A 17698-nucleotide genomic window follows, 5' to 3' on the forward strand; every position below is an offset into this window, starting at 1 on the left:
ATCCATTCACATATTTCTTAACCCCAACATCTCTCTGAATACTTACAGAGGAGCAGTTTGTATTAGTGAGTGGGAACCGTAAGTGCCGGGGTGAGCTAAGTATGGAAGGCCAGGTCAGCTCAGCAGTGATTTTGGATATTATGTTTTTTTGAAGGTCTGTATTTACTTCAAATATAGCATTCAACCTAGAAAAACAATTTGCAAGTAGTCACTGTATAAAAAGGAAACATTTTGCTTTCCTGAACATAAGAAATTCTACTTGACTTATATACATGAGAAAGCTTTTTTCAGGATCTGCATTAAAAAAAAAAAAAAAAAAAACTTCAAGCACAGTCACTCTCATATTTCACCAAGCTTTTAATGCTACACACAATGATATCTCTATTTAGGTACAAAGAGATACCAAGGTGGCTATCACTATTCACCTATATTGTCTTTGTGCTGAATATGTTAAGGCTAACAAATTTTAGTTACAATAGCATTAGTGCAATCCCATGTAAGAATATATTTATTTATTTAGTTTTGAAATACACAATATAGATGTGCCACGGCCTATTGCTGCTGCAAATGAACTCAAGATGCATGTGCTACTTTATGTATCTAGCTTTACATAGGTACTGGGGAACTGAACCTGGGATAGCAGGCTCTATAAGCCATCTCCTTAGCCCTTGTGTAAGTCTTCAAAATCTTCCAAAGTACAAATCCAATAGGAAAAGCTGTGCTACATGAACATTTGGAAAAGGCAGGTATATATAGAAAATACATGGTATTTTGAGAATTGTTAAGGATCTTGTATGATATACCTATAGGAGGGATGTAGAAACCTCTAGCAAGATGGTATGAGAATTTTCAGTAGAACTACTGACACAGTTGTATACTGGTTGGCATACTATTTTTCCTCCTTTATATAAAACCAAGATAAAATCTTCACATGCAATGAAGATGTCAGTTTAGAGTGGTGAATTTTTAGTAAACTCAGGACCTCATTTGAATATTACTTATTGTAAGTGTTTATAAGCCAAGTGATCTGCACTTAAAACATGTTTATAAATGGGGCGAAGTTATCTGGACCAAATACTGATGTCTATTTAAACCAAACACTTGAATTATGATCCACGGATATTGACAAGATTAAAGACTAGTAAAAGTTTTCTGCCACAGACACACTGACAAGATAACACAAAACACTGGAGCATGCCACACTTGCTATGCAGCGAGGACGTGGCGGCATAGGGTAGATGGGGCCTAGGAGCTTGGCAGTGGGACTTGGCACACATTGGAAGGAAGGATGGCGTTTGGTGGGTGAAGAGGTTCTCTGCCTGCTAAGCATATGAAGACACTAAGGAATTATTCATTTATAACTGATATTAAAACTTGGAGATTGTACTTTATGCTCAATGTGGAGGTACAAAGTAGGGTTTTAATTAAATGATGGTTTTGTAAATTTACTATAAGTCTCTATGTACTCATTCAAATCATTTAAAACTAAAAATCTTAGCTTTCTTTTGCTTAAGAAAACTTTCCAGAGCAGACAATTTAGATCAGTAGTCATGGCAGAGAGGATATATAGCTCAGTGGTAGAGCATCTGACTACAGATAAATAGTCAGATTCAAGAGTTAACAGTTTGAAGGCACACGCCTATAATCCCAGCACCCCGGTAGGAGGATTGCTGTGAGTTTGAGGCCACCCCGAGACTAGATTAAATTTTAAGTCAGCCTGGCTAGAGTGAGACCCTACCTTGAAAAAACAAGAACAAAAAAGTTAATAGTTTGTAAATTACTCATTTGGTTAATGAACTGAATAGATTGTTCTAAAAGAAAGAAATACAAATGGCCAATACTTCAAAAAGTGTTCAACATCCTTAGTCATCAGGGAAATATGAATGAAAACTGCTTTGAGATTCTACCTTACTCAAGAGGGTGGCTATCACTAAGGCAAGAAACTGACAAGGATATGGGGAAAGAGGAACCCTTATCCGCTGTTGCTAGAAATGTAAACTGGTACAGTCACTGCGGAAATCAGTATTCAGGTTCCCACAGAAAACTAAAAACAGAACTACCATATGATCCAGCTGTACCACAACGGGCTATATAAAAGTAAGCCATACTGCAGAAATACTTGTACACTCATGTTTATAGTTGTACTACTCACAATATCCACAACAGCCACATTTAGCTGGCCTAGATGTCCATCAACAGGTGAACACAAAGATAACGAGGCATGTATATGCAATGGAATTTTATTCAAGTGGAAAGAATGAAATTATGACATTTTCAGAGAAATGGATGTAACTGAGGATAATTCAGACTCAGATAATAGTGCACCTTTACTCTCATCTGTGAAATATAGATTGAAATTGTATGTGTGTATAGGTATACATGTATATGTAATGAAAGTAGAAGGGAACCATGCATGAGAAGGGAGGAATAAGTCTAAAGGGAGGGTACAAGGCATAATAAGAGAGTAACAGAATGGATATGTCATGAAAACAGAAGAGGGGTCCACTTGGGTGAAGAAAGGGGACCATCAGATTGGAAAAGTATAGGGGTAGAACAGGGAGAGGAACTGAATAAAACCAAAGCATAATGATAGGTAAGTATGAAAATGGCACATGAAATCCATTTCTTTTTTTTTTTTTAAATTTTTATTTATTTATTTGAGAGCGACAGACACAGAGAGAAAGACAGATAGAGGGAGAGAGAATGGGTGCGCCAGGGCTTCCAGCCTCTGCAAACAAACTGCAGACGCGTGCGCCCCCTTGTGCATCTGGCTAACGTGGGACCTGGGGAACTGAGCCTCAAACCGGGGTCCTTAGGCTTCACAGGCAAGCGCTTAACCGCTAAGCCATCTCTCCAGCCCGAAATCCATTTCTTTGTATGCTAACCAAAAACTTAATTTAGACAAGACAGTTGTTTGAGGGCTGGAGAGATGGCTTAGCGATTTAGGCCCTTGCCTGTGAAGCCTAAGGACTCCCCAGAACCCACATAAGCCAGATGTACATGGTGGCACATGTGTCTGGAGTTCGTTTGCAGTGGCTAGAGGCCCTGGCATGCCCATTCTCTGTCTTAAACAAATAAATATAGTTTTTTTTTTTTTTTGAGAATTTTGCAGTACTGTTCCAGTGAAACACCTTGATTCTGACTAACAGATGTCAAGTCAGCCAACTGAGAAGCGAACTTTTTGTCATATTTTCCATTTTCTTGAAATTCTTTTACAAAGAATATGAAAAGACCAGGTTTCTAAACTACCAAGTAAATACATCTTCATGTTTGAGTCCAGCTGCAGTACTGATTCGTCATCACATTTTCCACCTGCCAAATACACAATGGGGGAGGAGGTTCACCTGAAGGGGCCTGTGTGTCCCACTGCAACAGCCTAGCACGTGGGAAAGAAGGAGGTAGCTCTTATCACAATGAGCAAAAAAATTCAGTCTCCTGTTGGGGAGTAAGCCTAGCTTGGGCCTCCTACTCTTTTTAATGGAGGATATGACAACAACCTCTTTTTTTATAAAAGAAATGAAAGACAGAAAGAAGTGTGTGTGTGGGGGTGGGGGGAAGAGGTTTGATGCGCCAGGGTCTCCAGCCACTGCAGTTGAACTCCAGACACATGCACCATCTTGTGCTTGCATCACCTTGTGCATCTGGCTTATGTGGGATCTGCAGAGTTGAACATGGGTCCTTAGGCTTTGCAGGCAAGCACCTTAACTGCTAAGCCATCTCTCCAGCCCCCAGCTTGCCTTTTACAGTGGACAGTGGCATGTAAAACTTTCTGATGCATAGGATTGTGTCTAAGGTGAACACTAGCCATCCTACATGATAACAATTTCAAATAGTTTCTTTGATCTTTAAAAAAAAATATTTTATTATTTTATTTATTTGAGAGAGAGAGCGAGACAGAGATAGATAGAGAGCATAGGTGCACCAGGGCTGTTAGCCACTGCAAACGAACTCCAGCTACATGTACCACCTTGTGCATTGGGCTTAAGTGAGTACTGGAAAATTGAACCTGGGTCCTTAGGCTTCACAGGCAAGTGCCTTAACTTCTAAGCCATCTCTCCAGCCCAGTTTGTTTAATTTATATTTTATTTTTAGTTTATTTATTTGAGAGAGAGGGGGGAGGAGGGAGAGAGGGAGAATGGGCGTGCCAGAGCCTCTAGCACTGCAAACAAATTCCAACGGGTGTACCACCGTGCATGTGGCTTACAGGGGTCCTGGGGAATTGAACCTGGCTCTTAGGCTTTGAAGCTCCAGCCCAGTTTCTTAAAGAAGAATAGTTCAAATATTGAAGAATAGAGAAAAGATGCATATACAAACAACCACAAGTTTTTTTTTTTCACATTTTTTAAGGGGGGGGGAGGGAGGGAGAGAAGTGGCATGCCAGGGCCTATACTATGGCTGGTGAACTCCAGATGTATGTGCCACCTTGTGTGTATATGTGACCTTGTGCATCTGGCTTATGTGGGAACTGAAGAGTTGAACATAGGTCCTTAGGCTTTGCAGGCAAGTGCCTTAACTGCTAGGCCATCTCTCCAGCCCAATAATCACAATTTAAGGTGTTTCACTAGTAACTTCCTGAAGATCAGCCCAGTTTCTTATTTATAAAGTAATATAAAAATAATATAAAAAAGCAGTGACTATCATGAGAGATGTTTAAACATTGTAAAGATTGCTAAAATATAGTAAAACCACTCACTTATGAGCTGAATTTTCTTTTATTGCCATCCAGGCTTTGAATAAGCTTTGATGTGAATCCCAGTCAGCATCCCACATATCTTCTTGCATGGCCACCCCAGGCTGTACTTTGGGTTCAGCTAAAAAAAGGAAACATAAGTTATGACAGACAGTCTTACACCTATACCCACTTGTCCATTTTCCTTCAGATGATCCCTGTAGTACTCAAGAGACAGGGATAAACTAAAAAGCGGCACATTACATTCACATGCTTTTTGGGTGGCGGAGTAAGGGAATAAGAGAGAACAAGGCAACTTACATTTGGACAGAAAAGGCAAGCCAATATAGCAATGATCCCCACACTGTAGCCCCGGATCAAAGTAAATGTTTGCAATCTGTAAAGAAGCACAAGAGAATCACGCATCCAAATCCATGTCTACAAAAATAAAATACTAACACATGTGAATTCTCAAACATAACCATTTCAAACCTTTGACTTCTTTCCTGGCTCCAAGTCTTCCCTATTGCCCCGTAATCGTTTGTAGTAAAATCGCACATCTTCTGACAAAGATCGTATTTGTTGTATCTTCACCTTCTGTGAGAAGGAATTCATAATATTTAAACTCTGATGAACTATTTTCCCCTGAAGGAAGAAAAGACAAATAAACTTAGTTTATATGATCAAATTTTCTTTTATTTTCAGTTATCATTCATTTTGTCTTTCTCTTTTTTTCCCTCAATTTTTAATTAACATTTTCCATGATTATAAAAAATATCCCATGGTAATACCCTCCCCACCTCCACTTTCCCCTCTGAAATTCCATTCTCCATCATATCCTCTCCCCATCTCAATCAGTCTCTCTTTTATTTTTAATGTCATGATCTTTTCCTCCTCTTATGATGGTCTTGTGTAGGTAGAGTCAGGCACGGTGAGGTCATGGATATGCAGGCCATTTTACGTCTGGAGGAGCATGTTGTAAGGAGTACTATCCTTTGGCTCTTCTTACATTCTTTCCACCACCTCTTTTGCATTAGACCCTGAGCCTTGGAAGGTGTCTTTTTTTCTCAATTTTTATTAACATTTTCCATGATTATAAGAAAATATCCCATGGTGATACCCTCCCCCCACTTTCCCCTTGGAAATTCTATTCTCCATCATATCCCCTCCCCATCTCAATCATTCTACTTACATATATGCAATGCCATCCTATTAAGTACCCTCCTCCCTTCCTTTCTCTTTGGTCAATTTTTCTTAACATCATTTTAAGGTACTTTAAAGCTGACAAACCACAACCCAACATATAACCATTTCATCAGTTGATAATGTTTAAATTTGCAATTAGGCCAAAAACTAAAAGAAAAAAAATTACCAGAACAATAGAAAAAAAAATACAAGTTTGTTGTGTCACATTACTCAGAAAACAAATCTTTGTCATCTAACAATGAATTAAGTAAAAAATTCAGTTTCATGTTGAGTATACCAACAAAAAGGTACAGAAAACAAAGCTTTAACTAAAGAGAATATTCACTTTTACTTTGTTTTATTTTTTAGAGAGGGAGAGAAAGAGTGAGAAAGAGAGAAAGAGAGAATTGAAGCACTAGGGCCTCAACCACTACAATCAAACTCTAGATGTCTGCGCCACATAGTGGACACGTGTGACTTGTGCTTGCCTCACCTTCATACATCTGGCTTACATGGGATCTGGAGAGTCTAACATGGGTCCTTAGGCTTCGCAGGCAAGCGTCTTAACTGCTAAGCCAGCTCTCTAGCCCCACTTTTACTTTGTTAAGCAGTTTGTTTATCCCAAGGCAAGGGTATTCTGGGATAATGAATTCTTTTTTTTTTTTTTAAGCTTTTCAAAAAAATATTTATTTATTTGACAGAAAGAGAGGGAGAGAGAGATATTGTGTGTGTGAGTGTGCCAGGGCCTCTAGCCACTGCAAACGAACTGCAGATGCATGTGCCACCTTGTGCATCTGCTAACATGGGTCCTGTAGAATTGAACTGGGGTCCTTTGGCTTTGCAGGCAAATGCCTTAACCACTAAGTCATCCCTCCAGCCCTGGGATAATGAATTCTAAAATCTAATGGCACACACACACAACTTCATATTCTTGGCTGAAAATTATACTTGAGCCATCAAAAGAAATTTAAATCTCTTTCAAAAAAACAAAAAAAAGTTTTTCAGGGCGTGATGACGCACACCTTTAATCCCAGCACTTGGGAAGTGGAGGTAGGAGGACTGCCGTGAGTTCAAGGCCACCCTGAGACTACACAGTGAATTCCAGGTCAACCTGGGCTAGAGTGAGACCCTACCTCAAAAAAATTAAAAAAAAGTTTTCAGCACATGCATATAATTCTAGCACTAGATAGTGGAGGCCAGAAGATCATGAGGGGGCCAGCATTAGCTAAAGAGTGAGACTGCATCTCAGAAAACAATGACTAAAAATAAACAAAAACTCTATATGATACTAAGTGCTTCATTAAAACTATTATTATTCTTATTCTTAAATAACCAATTACTCATACTAGCTGCAAGCTTTTCTTTACAACAGGGTACCAAATTTTAAATACTAATAAAAAAAGACAAACCAACATTAGTAAGCATCATATAGCAATCTTTCTTCTTTTTTTTTTTGGTTGTGTACAGAATTTTTTTCCTGTGCATATGGTTTCTACTTACTTAAAGAAGTTTCTAAAATGACAATTCCATTTTGTTCATATTTGGTATTGAAGATACAGAAGGGAAGTGAACGTATGGGGAAAAAGTTGAATGATGGTAGCACTATCAACAGCCTCGTGAGAAAAAGCACCCTGACAAGGCCCTAGAGGGCTGGCATGTGGCCAGGATGGGAAGAACAGTAAAACAGGGCAAGCAGTGGTGTCTTCCCGGCAGAACTTACATGAACTAATTCTCTCCAGCCTTAGCTCCGAGGGCAAGTTCTTTGTGCAACTTTATTCAAATATTTAATATTAAACTATGAGTTATTTGAAATGCTCATTCTGAAGTACTATTTTAGGGCTGCAGAGATGGCTCAGTGATTAAAGGCACTTGCTTGCAAAGTCTGTGATTCCCTAGTACCTATGTAAAGCCAGATGTATAAAGTGGCACATATGTCTGGAGTTCATTTGCAGTGCGAAGAGGTCCTGGCACACCCATTCTCATTTTCTCCACCTACAAATAAATAAATAAATAAATAAAAATAAAAAAGATACAATGAAGTACTGTTTTCATCAGATAGCTCTAAGTATATTCTGCTTCTGATAAAGACAATTTATAAAATGAGCATGGTGGTGCACATCTACAATCCCAACACTTGGGAGCAGAGGCATATCTCTGCAAGACTAGCTTATTGAGAGCATTTCTCAAAAAATAAATAGCCTCACCCCCCCAAAAAAAAAAAAACAAGGGAAGGGGAGAGAGTGAGGAAAAGGAGAAAGAAGAGAGGAGGGAGAGAGATATTGATTGGATGATTTTATAGAATTAGCTTAGACAATTTCACATTATTCCATGCAAATGGCTTTTACTATGTCATCTGCCTTCTGAAATGTTCTATCCTTTGATGTTTTATGCAGAGATTTAAGGAGATCAGTGAGTTTGAAGGTAACTGAAGGGAGGAATGAGAGGTTCTTTTGGATTAACACTAAAATCAAGAGTTTAATATAGTTTGTAAAAAGGAGAAATGTCAAGAAGTAAAGGTTTACTTACAACTTAAACTTAAATATGTTGAACTTAATTCAAAATTTATGCTTTCTTTTTTTAAAAAATGTCTTATTTTGAGAGAGAGAGAAAAAGAGGCTGATTGATAAGATACAGAATGGGCACACCAGGGCTTGTAGTCACTGCAAACAAACTCCAGATGCATGTGCTACATTATGCACTTTGTTTATGTGGGTACTAGGGAACTGAACCTGTGTCCTCAGACTTCCCAACAAGTGTCTTAACCACTAAGCTATTATTGTTCTAGCCCCTAAAATTTCTGTTCTTAAGTACATAAATCTTTTTTTTTTTAAATTATGGGGGGGGGAGGGGCAGATAGCGAATGGGCATACCAGGGCCTCTAGCCACTGCAAACAACTCTAGACACATGCGCCCCCTTGTGCATCTGGCTTTACATGGGCCTTGGGGAACTGAACAGGGTCCTTTGGCTTTGTAGCCAAGCATCTTAACTGCTAAGCCATCTCACCAGGTCTTAAGTAGATAAATCTTGATTTACATTTTATTATACATAGCCATCAAATTCTGCGATGTCTTAGACTCTCCTAACCCACTAGATCTTTATCACAGGATGAGACATTTCTACATTGGCCTAAATGCATCATGACTCTTCCTGCAAAATCAGCACCTTTCCCACGTTCCGGTTTCTATTTTTCTTTCTCAAGGCTCCAACTCTAAGCCCTAGTTTTGACTCCTTTATCTACCCATGTTCTTCAGCTGTCTCAATTTGTTGGCTTCAACTTCAGGACACAAACTCTGTCTGAAATATCTTTAGCCTATGCTCCCTCTCCATCATTTTGCTCTCTCCATTACCCACTGAGGTCCTGCCAGGGAAGAAAAGTTTCATTTCTTTTCTGGAGGACCTCAAAGACTCAGTGGGAGATTAATCTGTAAGGAAATAGTCATTGTGTAATATTATGACTGTTACAAGGTAATATGAGGACAACAAGACAGAATCTCAAAAGTATTCTACAGTCACTGATGAAACAAATACTGCTAAGAGTAGTTAAGAAAACTTTAAAAGTCCTGAGATTTGTTTTATTTAATAACCCATACAAAACTAAAAAATTTAACCATATCAAAATTACTAAAGTAACTAAAATGAAATAAAGAATTTAGGGTGTATGTTTCCTATATCCAGTTTTCTGTGTGTAATCACACATCAATTTACATAGGTTTAAGCACACATATAATCATTTATATTAATTTGTAGGGAAATGTGGCTCGAATGTGAAATGTCCCCCATAGGCTCATGTGGAGGAACAGTTGTTCCCCAGCTGGTGGTGCTGTTTGGGAAGGTTGTGGAGCCTTTAGGAGGTAGAGCCTTGCTGGAGAAAGTGGGCTACTGGGAAGCGGGCCTTGAGGTTTTACCGTCTGGCCTCACTTCCTGATTGTCCTCTTTCCTGACTGTGGCTGCAATGTGACCAGCAGGCCTCCCGCTCCTGCTGCCATGTCTTCCCCAGCAAGATGGACTGTGCTCCTGGAACTGTGTGCTGAAATAGAAGCTTACCTTCTTTAAGCTGTTTCTACTCATATATTCTACCCCAGAAATGAGAGGGTAACTAATGGACACGTCCAACTCTGTTGGATTTTGTACGCCTGGCTTTACATAGGTACTGGAGACTCAAACCTGGGCCAATAGGCTTTGCAAGCAAGCACCTTTAACCTCTGAGCAATTTCCCCAGCATTCTGTTGGACTTTGAAATCAAATAAGAACTCCTTCTTGTGAAATAAATCTAGATGGGTTGATTTTTTTTTTTTTTCTGCATAAGAGAGCACTGCTGCAAATGTTCTCTGGAGATATTTGTAAGTTGGCTGCATACTGTGTGTGTAGATAATTTCTTATCAAGCTAAGTAAAAAATTATTAATTCTGGCAGTTTTTCAGATGATACACAGATATATTTTCACTTTAATTTCTTATGACAAATCTGTGACTTCTTTCCTACAGCAAAAGTACTTTTTTATTTATCTATTTATTTTTCTATGAGAGACAGACCAAGACAGGGACAGAGGAGAGAGAGCAAAAGAGAGAGAGGTACATGCTAGAGCCACTGCAATCTGACTCCAGACGTGTGAGCCACCTTGTGCACATGTGTCACTTGTGCATCTGGTTTACGTGGGTTCTGGAGAGTCAAACCTGGGTGCTTAGGTTTCAAAGGCAAATGCCTTAACCATTAAGCCATCTCCCCAGCCCAAGAGTACACTTTTAAAAATGGTATGTGTGTCTATATAAAAATACACAAACTGTAAAGATTCTCTTGGGCTTCTACATTTTTTAGGGAGGGGGAGGGCGGAAGGGAGAGAGAGAATTGGTGTACCAAGGGCCTCAACCACTGTAATCAAATTCCAGATGTTTTAGCCACCTAGTGGGCATGCACAACCTTGTGCTTGCATTACCTTGTGCATCTGGCTTACGTGGGATCTGGAGAGTAGAACATGGATCCTTAGGCTTCATAGGCAAGTGCCTTAACCACTAAACCATCTCTCCAACCCTGGGTTTTTATTTTTAAAGTAATTATTTCTAAGCATTTATCAAAAATGTTATAATTTTAAGTTCTCAAGATATAAAATTATATCCTAATTTTGTATTACCACATTATTATGTACACAACTTCATGTTTCTTGATGTTATCCCTAGATCATGTGTTTCTAGAGATCTCTTTAGATTGTGTTCTTGCATATTGACATCATTAGGTCAGAAAAAGCCAGCTAAAGTTAAAAGGATATTATAGGATTGGATTTGGACTTCAGTGGTAGAATGTTTGTCTAGCATGCATGAGGCCTTGGTTTTGATTCCTAGAACTGCCAGACCCACAGATCAAACCAACAACATCAAAGATCCAAATAGATGGGGAAAGAAAGAAGGAAGGGAGGAAAGGAAGAATGAATTTCCACAGGGAGATGATAATGACACTGAATAGAAAGATGTGTGGTTTCTGTGCATGAGAAGTTTAAATAGAGAAATAGCAGAGGCCAGGAGGCAGTTTTTTCCATGATCACCAGAGCCCTGGCTCCAACCTCCCCTCAGCCCTTTTCCTGGGTATACCAGTGAATTTCTGGGCAGTGCTTTAGGCACTCCACACTTGGCTCCATGTTCCACATGTGTCCTGTCTTTCCTTCAGCATTAAACCAGTCTTTAAGGCCCAACTCTGATAATATTATGCTTTTGCGCAAAAGAATTTAATTTTCCTCTTAACTGAACATTGTATCTTCTCTTAAAATATGCTTCCATTCTTTTTTTTTTTTTTAGAGAAAGCGAGAGTGAGAGAGAGAAAGAGAGAGAGAGATGAGAGAATTGGCATGCCCAAGGTCTCAGCCACTGCAATGAAACTCCAGACACTTATGCCACCTAGGGGGCATGTGCAACCTTCAGCTTCCTTCACCTTTGTGCGTCTGGCTTATTTGGCATGTGGAGAGTCGAACATGGATCCTTAGGCTTTGTAGGCAAGTGCCTTAACTGCTAAGCCATCTCTTCAGGCCCATCCTTCCATTCTTGCCAAACTGGACAATGCACTACTGCCTGGACCCACCTCAGACTTCACTGTCTTTTCACTTTTGCCATAACCACCAGAGCCCCGGCTCCAACCTCCCCTCAGCCCTTTTCCTGGGCATACCAGTGAATTTCTGGGCAGTGCTTTAGGCACTCCACACTTGGCTTTGTGTTGAAGTTATTCCCTGGTCCTGTTTGTAAGTTCTTGCTACCTCTTTTATCACTGCCATGTTGCAGGGTGCCTTCATCAATAAGAAGCATTTCTCTCACAATTCCTGTATTTTTGCCTTTCTTAATAAGAAGCAATTTTACACCCAGCTTTGTATCTATCAGTACTTTTCAATTCCACTCAGAAAAAATTGTTGAGGAGGGGGCCACCTGTCATTCTACTTTGTCTTCTAAAGAACTTGATGATCAATAAAGAATTAGTGACATTGAGGGAATGGCAAAGAAAAATAATCAGAAAGAAAACAGCATGCAAATTGTCTTACTGGAAAGGAAGGGGGTAGGATCATATGTTTTGGGAAGCAGGTCAGCGAGCCCACTGCAATTACAGCCTTCACAGGAATGGTTAGAATCTGTGGAGTGAAGAGGCAAAAGGCCATCAAGTCAGGTAAGTGTGAGACTGAATTCTATAACTACTGCATTATTTGGTAGTTAAAAAAAATAAAGTGTATTTTGAGATTTATATTGGCAATAATTCAAAACAAATATTAAAACCACCCTTGGATGCCATTTAATCTGTACTATGTTCTCCATAAAATGTTATGAAAACAATTAATTTCCAAGGACATACAATAAATTCCCATGCATTACTCACTAATTGGCTGAAAATATAGTTAAAACTAAATAATGCGAAAGGAATAAAGATGGATTTTTCAAAATACTAAGTATTTTATAGATTAAGTTACAAAGGAAAGTCATTATATACTCCTAAAACAGTATATAAGAATTATTTTCTATAGTTCTCTATATTTCAGTACATAGAAATAATACCAACACAATTTAAAAACAAGTTGAACTCTCTAGAGTTGCAGCTCCAACTCATACTCCATTAGTATCATAAGTGAGTTAATGATGGAGTGAGTTAATAAAGGATCTGGCAGGATATTCATGTTTAATTACTTTCACTCATATTATAAAAACATATCAATTCTGAAATGTACTTATTTCGACCACGAGTGTTAAGGATGAATCTGTCACTTTTGGAGGGAATTTGGAGGTAAATAGTTAATTCTGTTTACAATTAGGTTTTTGTTTTTACATAGAGGTTGTGTGCTGACACCATACAAGGCAAGGATAACAGCTAGCTGAATTTAGCAGTCTTCAACCTCCTAAAGAGCTTTTGACCATTAAATAGGTCTGAACCAGGGATTAATTTATCACCTGTAATCTCTAGCACTGAAGAGGCTAAAGCAAGTTTGAGGCATGTCTGAGCTATAACTCAAGTTCCAGAACAACTTGGGCTACACAGGGAGACTCTTGTCTTAAAAAAACACAAAAAATAGTAAGTGGAAAAAAAAAATCAGTCAAAAATCTTATTGAACACATTACCCCCACAAAGTCTTTAAAAATTCACAAAGGGCCCATCAACATGTCATCATAGATGGTAAAATAGGGCAAGAAAGAAAACAATGACCTCAAAATAGAGTAGGGACTAGTTGGAAGAAAGAAAGGGCTCAGGGGAGGGGGGCAAAAGTGATGTGGGGATTATAGATTATGATGAATAAGTATTATGCATATGCATATGCACAGAAGTTATCAATAAAAAGTTGAAAAAAATAAGTTCAATGACATTTATGACTTCAGAATCAGAGAGATGGAGCTCAGATAATTCACCAGGCTAGATGTTATGTTACAGCCTTCTATGGGCAGGTTTCTGATGGAATATGTAGAAATGTGCTGAGGGCATTTTAATGAAATTGTGTTTCTTGTTAGCAGGAATGAGTTTTATCAGAAAACTGTGAGATAATGAACACTAGTCTTCACAAAAGCCCAGTTTTATAAAAAAAATTACTTATTTGAAAGAGAGAGAGAGGTAGAGAGAATGGGCATGCCAGGGCCTCTAGCCACTGCCAATGAACTCCAGATGCATGCATCACTTTGAGTAATTGGCTTTAAGTGGGTACTGGGGAATCGAACCTGGGTCCTTTGGCTTTGCTGGCAAGTGCCTTAACTGCTAAGCCATCTCTCTAGTCCAAAAGTTCTGTTTTTAAAAGTTACAAACTAACTTTATACCCACATAAAGCCAGATGTATGGTGGTACATATATCTGGAGTTTGTTTACAGTGGCAACAGGCCCTGGTGCCCCCATTCTTCCTCTCTTTCCTGCTTGCAAATAATAACAAATCAATTTAAAAAAACCAAAAAAGCTTTGTATGTACAATTTTGATGTATCAGTTAAAGTTAATAACAACAAAAATCCAGACCAAATTATTCAACAAAAACCCACTGACATGAATGTTCAAGGAAGTACTCACCTCATAGTCTGTTGTGATTTGTATGGCTCCATCATGAAGCCCTTCTAGTTTTTTTGCAGTAAGTTTGACTCTGAATACTGCAAAATATCCTGAAGCTAATATTACCTGTATGTAATAAAAATGACATAATTCATTAGCATCGAGTTCAAGTTTCCCATTAGAGTGGAAAGGAAGGCTGTAGTGAAAAATTACAACCCAACACACACTTATATGATGTACAAATATCTAAAAATATTGTCCAACTTTTAATGTTCACTTAGTACACATATTCTAAGCACCATTTAGCATGCTGGTTCCAGAAAGAGCAACTAGATTGTCAACTGCCAAGCTGGGGAGGGATGTGTTCCTCTTGTTAGCAGAACCACTCCCTCATTCAACCTCCTATAAGGCCACAAGGGTGAAGGCTGAAGCAGGGGGGAAAGTCTTCCACCAGTCCTTTAGTCACATTAGGCACATGTGCACCCAAAGCTCATTCTGCTTCAAGTTGTGAACTTAATTCTAATGTTAACAGAAACTTCTGTAGATAATACTGGTCATAACAAAACACCAAATCTATTTTTTAAATTTATTTGAGAGAGAGAGAGGGTGGGTAGGGGTAGGGGAGAAGAGAATGGGTGCACCAGCGCCTCCGGCCACTGCAAACTCCAGACACATCATGATTATGCATCTGGCTTATGAGGGTCCTGGGAATCGAACCTGGGTCCTTTGGCTTTGCACACAAGCACCTTAACCACTAAGCCATCTCTGTAGGCCTAAACTTAAAAAAAATATATTGATGAGACAGAGAGACTGGGCACACCAGGACCTCTAACCACTGCAAACGAACTCCAGAGGCATGCACCACCATGTGCATCTGGCTTATGAAAATACCAAACCTATGTAACCCATGGAAAGAGACTTGTAACAATCTCTGGACACAAGAATATTCACTTACCCTTTTGCAAAATGTCCTATAATCTATGTGATTTTCCTTGTTCAGTGATCTCAATACCAACTACACATGTTTATGAGGCAGAATAAAAGTACTGGGAATATCCTAGTGGGAACTAAATGTTCACTTCACTGGTAATTGTCTTTCAGTCAGTATAGGCAACTGGCTAGATTATTTAAATTAATTAATTTTAATGTTTAAATGAATGAGACCTTGTGATGAAGATAAAATTTAAATTTTACTTGCTACATAATGTTTTATTAAAAGGCAGACATTAACTTTCTTGGATTTCAGTGCCCTCATCATAAAAGGAGAGGAACAAGAATAAGTTATCTCTGTAAGGCCCCTTTAATATCAAATAATCAGTGCTATTATGATCTATATGTAAATATTGAGTTATACAACATTGCAAAGTTCTTTTGTTTGTTGCTTAGATATCCATCTTATTTAAGGAAACAATAAGAATGTTTACTTACTGATGACTGGTCCGATAAAGAGGATTTTTCCAACTCTGGAAGGCTTGAAATTATTGTAGTTCTATTGCCTTTTTCTGTAGCTACAAGTTCTATTGATAAGCCATCTCCTATGATATGCCAACTTTTTATAGCCAACTTAAAAGAGAAAATATGAAAGTGATATTCCAATACAAGCATAAAATCCTCAAATGTAATTTCAAATACAAGTGTTTTTTTTTTTTTTACCTCAATTGGATTGCTGTTTATAATTGCAAATAAAATATTACTTGCTTCTGTAGCACTCAGGACTCCAAAATCTATGAAACGTTCTTCTATTTTGGGGGGCAATACAAAGTACTGGAAAGATAGGAAAGGACTATATTAAACACTAACCCACATTTACGTAGCAGAATGTTACTAAGAGAAAGCAACTACATCAAGATAGTTTCCACGTTTGATGTTTCCAGTCATACGGACACAGCACACAGCTGAGAACTTTGCACAAGGACAACCAGAGCAACCCGAGTCAGAAAGAGGCTCTCTACTGAACAGTTACTTCTCTGCGCCAGTGGGGCAACATGGAAGCTCCCCTAGCTCACCATGTCTAGACTGATGCTCACTCTTTGGGAACACAATGTATGTCCCATATTTCTTATTATCTTTCCCAACAGTTTCTCTAGGATCCAAACTTTGTTCACGGCTCACACTCACCACCGTTTTGTTTAGATTTTCTTGTTTGTTTTTCTGGTTCACTTTTTCTACTGAGAAGGTCTTTAGCCCTTCCCTCTAGGTTATATTTACCTTGCTCGCCCAGATGTGTATCTACCATCTTCTTTTCTCTACCATGGTATTTCCTGGCACTGGTCATCTCTTCCCTGACATTGCTGCTCTCCTTGTACTGCTTTTCTTTTTTCCCTATTGTTTTTCTTCCTTCAGTTCCTTTTTAGGCTTTTCAGCATTACAACTTCAAAGTAAAACCAAGAGGAAACAGAATGTGGAAGAGTTCTAGGCAGTGATTATAGCTAAGGAGGTTAAGCTGTCTCATGAGGTCAACCATGGCCCAAAGGTAGTAAAAGAAAAATTCCGTAAGTAACCATGAGTTCCCAGTCGCATGTCACTGTCAGAAGTGTGGTGAAGTTGTGCGCTGTTCCATCTGGGATGTGAATTACCCCTTTCTCCAGCACCCCCATGCCGTGCATGTTACCCACCCATTAGTGAATAATGACTACTGTGTCACAGTGCCCATGTTCAAATGACCCTTACTTTACTTAAATATTGGCCCCAAAGAACAAGAATAGTGATACTGAGTAGTGATGCCAGCAACTGCAATATGCCAAATAACAGCCACAAAATGTTCTCTTTAATGGAAAGCTACCTCAGGCTGACATGGAACTCCCTCTGCAGTCTCAGGCTGGAGTTGAGCTCATAGCAATCTTCCTACCTCTGTCTCTCAAATGCTGAGATTAAAGAAGTGTGCCACCACACCCGGTGAAAGTAGTAATTACAACATATTGTTATAATTGTTCCATTTTACTATTGGTTGGCTATTCTTGTTAATCTCTCACCAAGCCTAATTTATAAATTAAACTTAACCATAGGTTTGTAGAGGAAAAGGCAGTCTGCATACTCAATCCTCCCTATCTGTGAGTTTTATTGGTTACCTATAAATAGTACACCATTTTATATAAGGGACAATCACAGATTTTGACATTTGTAGTGGATTCTGGAATGAATCCCCCTTAGATGCTCAAAAATAATAATGTAGGATACAGACTTACCCTGGTTTTGAGGGGGGTCTTAGCATATCCTTTGTGGATAAGGGGATATTATTGTATCTTAGAGGTATTACTAATAAACAATTAGATCATTCTTACGTGTGCAATACAACTGCCTAATAATGTGTAAAAATACAAAAGATGGGCAGGGAGTTCACATTTTAAAGAGAAGTAATG

General features: G+C 38.7%; 1 protein-coding gene across 1 annotated transcript in view; it reads right to left on the reverse strand.

Moving 5' to 3' along the window:
* Nucleotides 1-17698, reverse strand: part of Tmem131 (transmembrane protein 131) — a 197345-nt gene that overhangs the window by 38190 nt on the left and 141457 nt on the right. Inside the window, exons 16-23 of the mRNA XM_004669801.2 lie at nt 15993-16103; nt 15768-15902; nt 14361-14465; nt 12372-12458; nt 5162-5314; nt 4991-5066; nt 4694-4811; nt 47-185 (exon numbers count right to left, since the gene is read on the reverse strand). Coding sequence (XP_004669858.2) covers nt 47-185; nt 4694-4811; nt 4991-5066; nt 5162-5314; nt 12372-12458; nt 14361-14465; nt 15768-15902; nt 15993-16103 — 924 coding nt within the window. The remainder of the gene's footprint in view (nt 1-46; nt 186-4693; nt 4812-4990; nt 5067-5161; nt 5315-12371; nt 12459-14360; nt 14466-15767; nt 15903-15992; nt 16104-17698) is intronic.

Source organism: Jaculus jaculus, chromosome 4 (assembly GCF_020740685.1).
Source record: "Jaculus jaculus isolate mJacJac1 chromosome 4, mJacJac1.mat.Y.cur, whole genome shotgun sequence".
NCBI lineage: Eukaryota > Metazoa > Chordata > Mammalia > Rodentia > Dipodidae > Jaculus > Jaculus jaculus.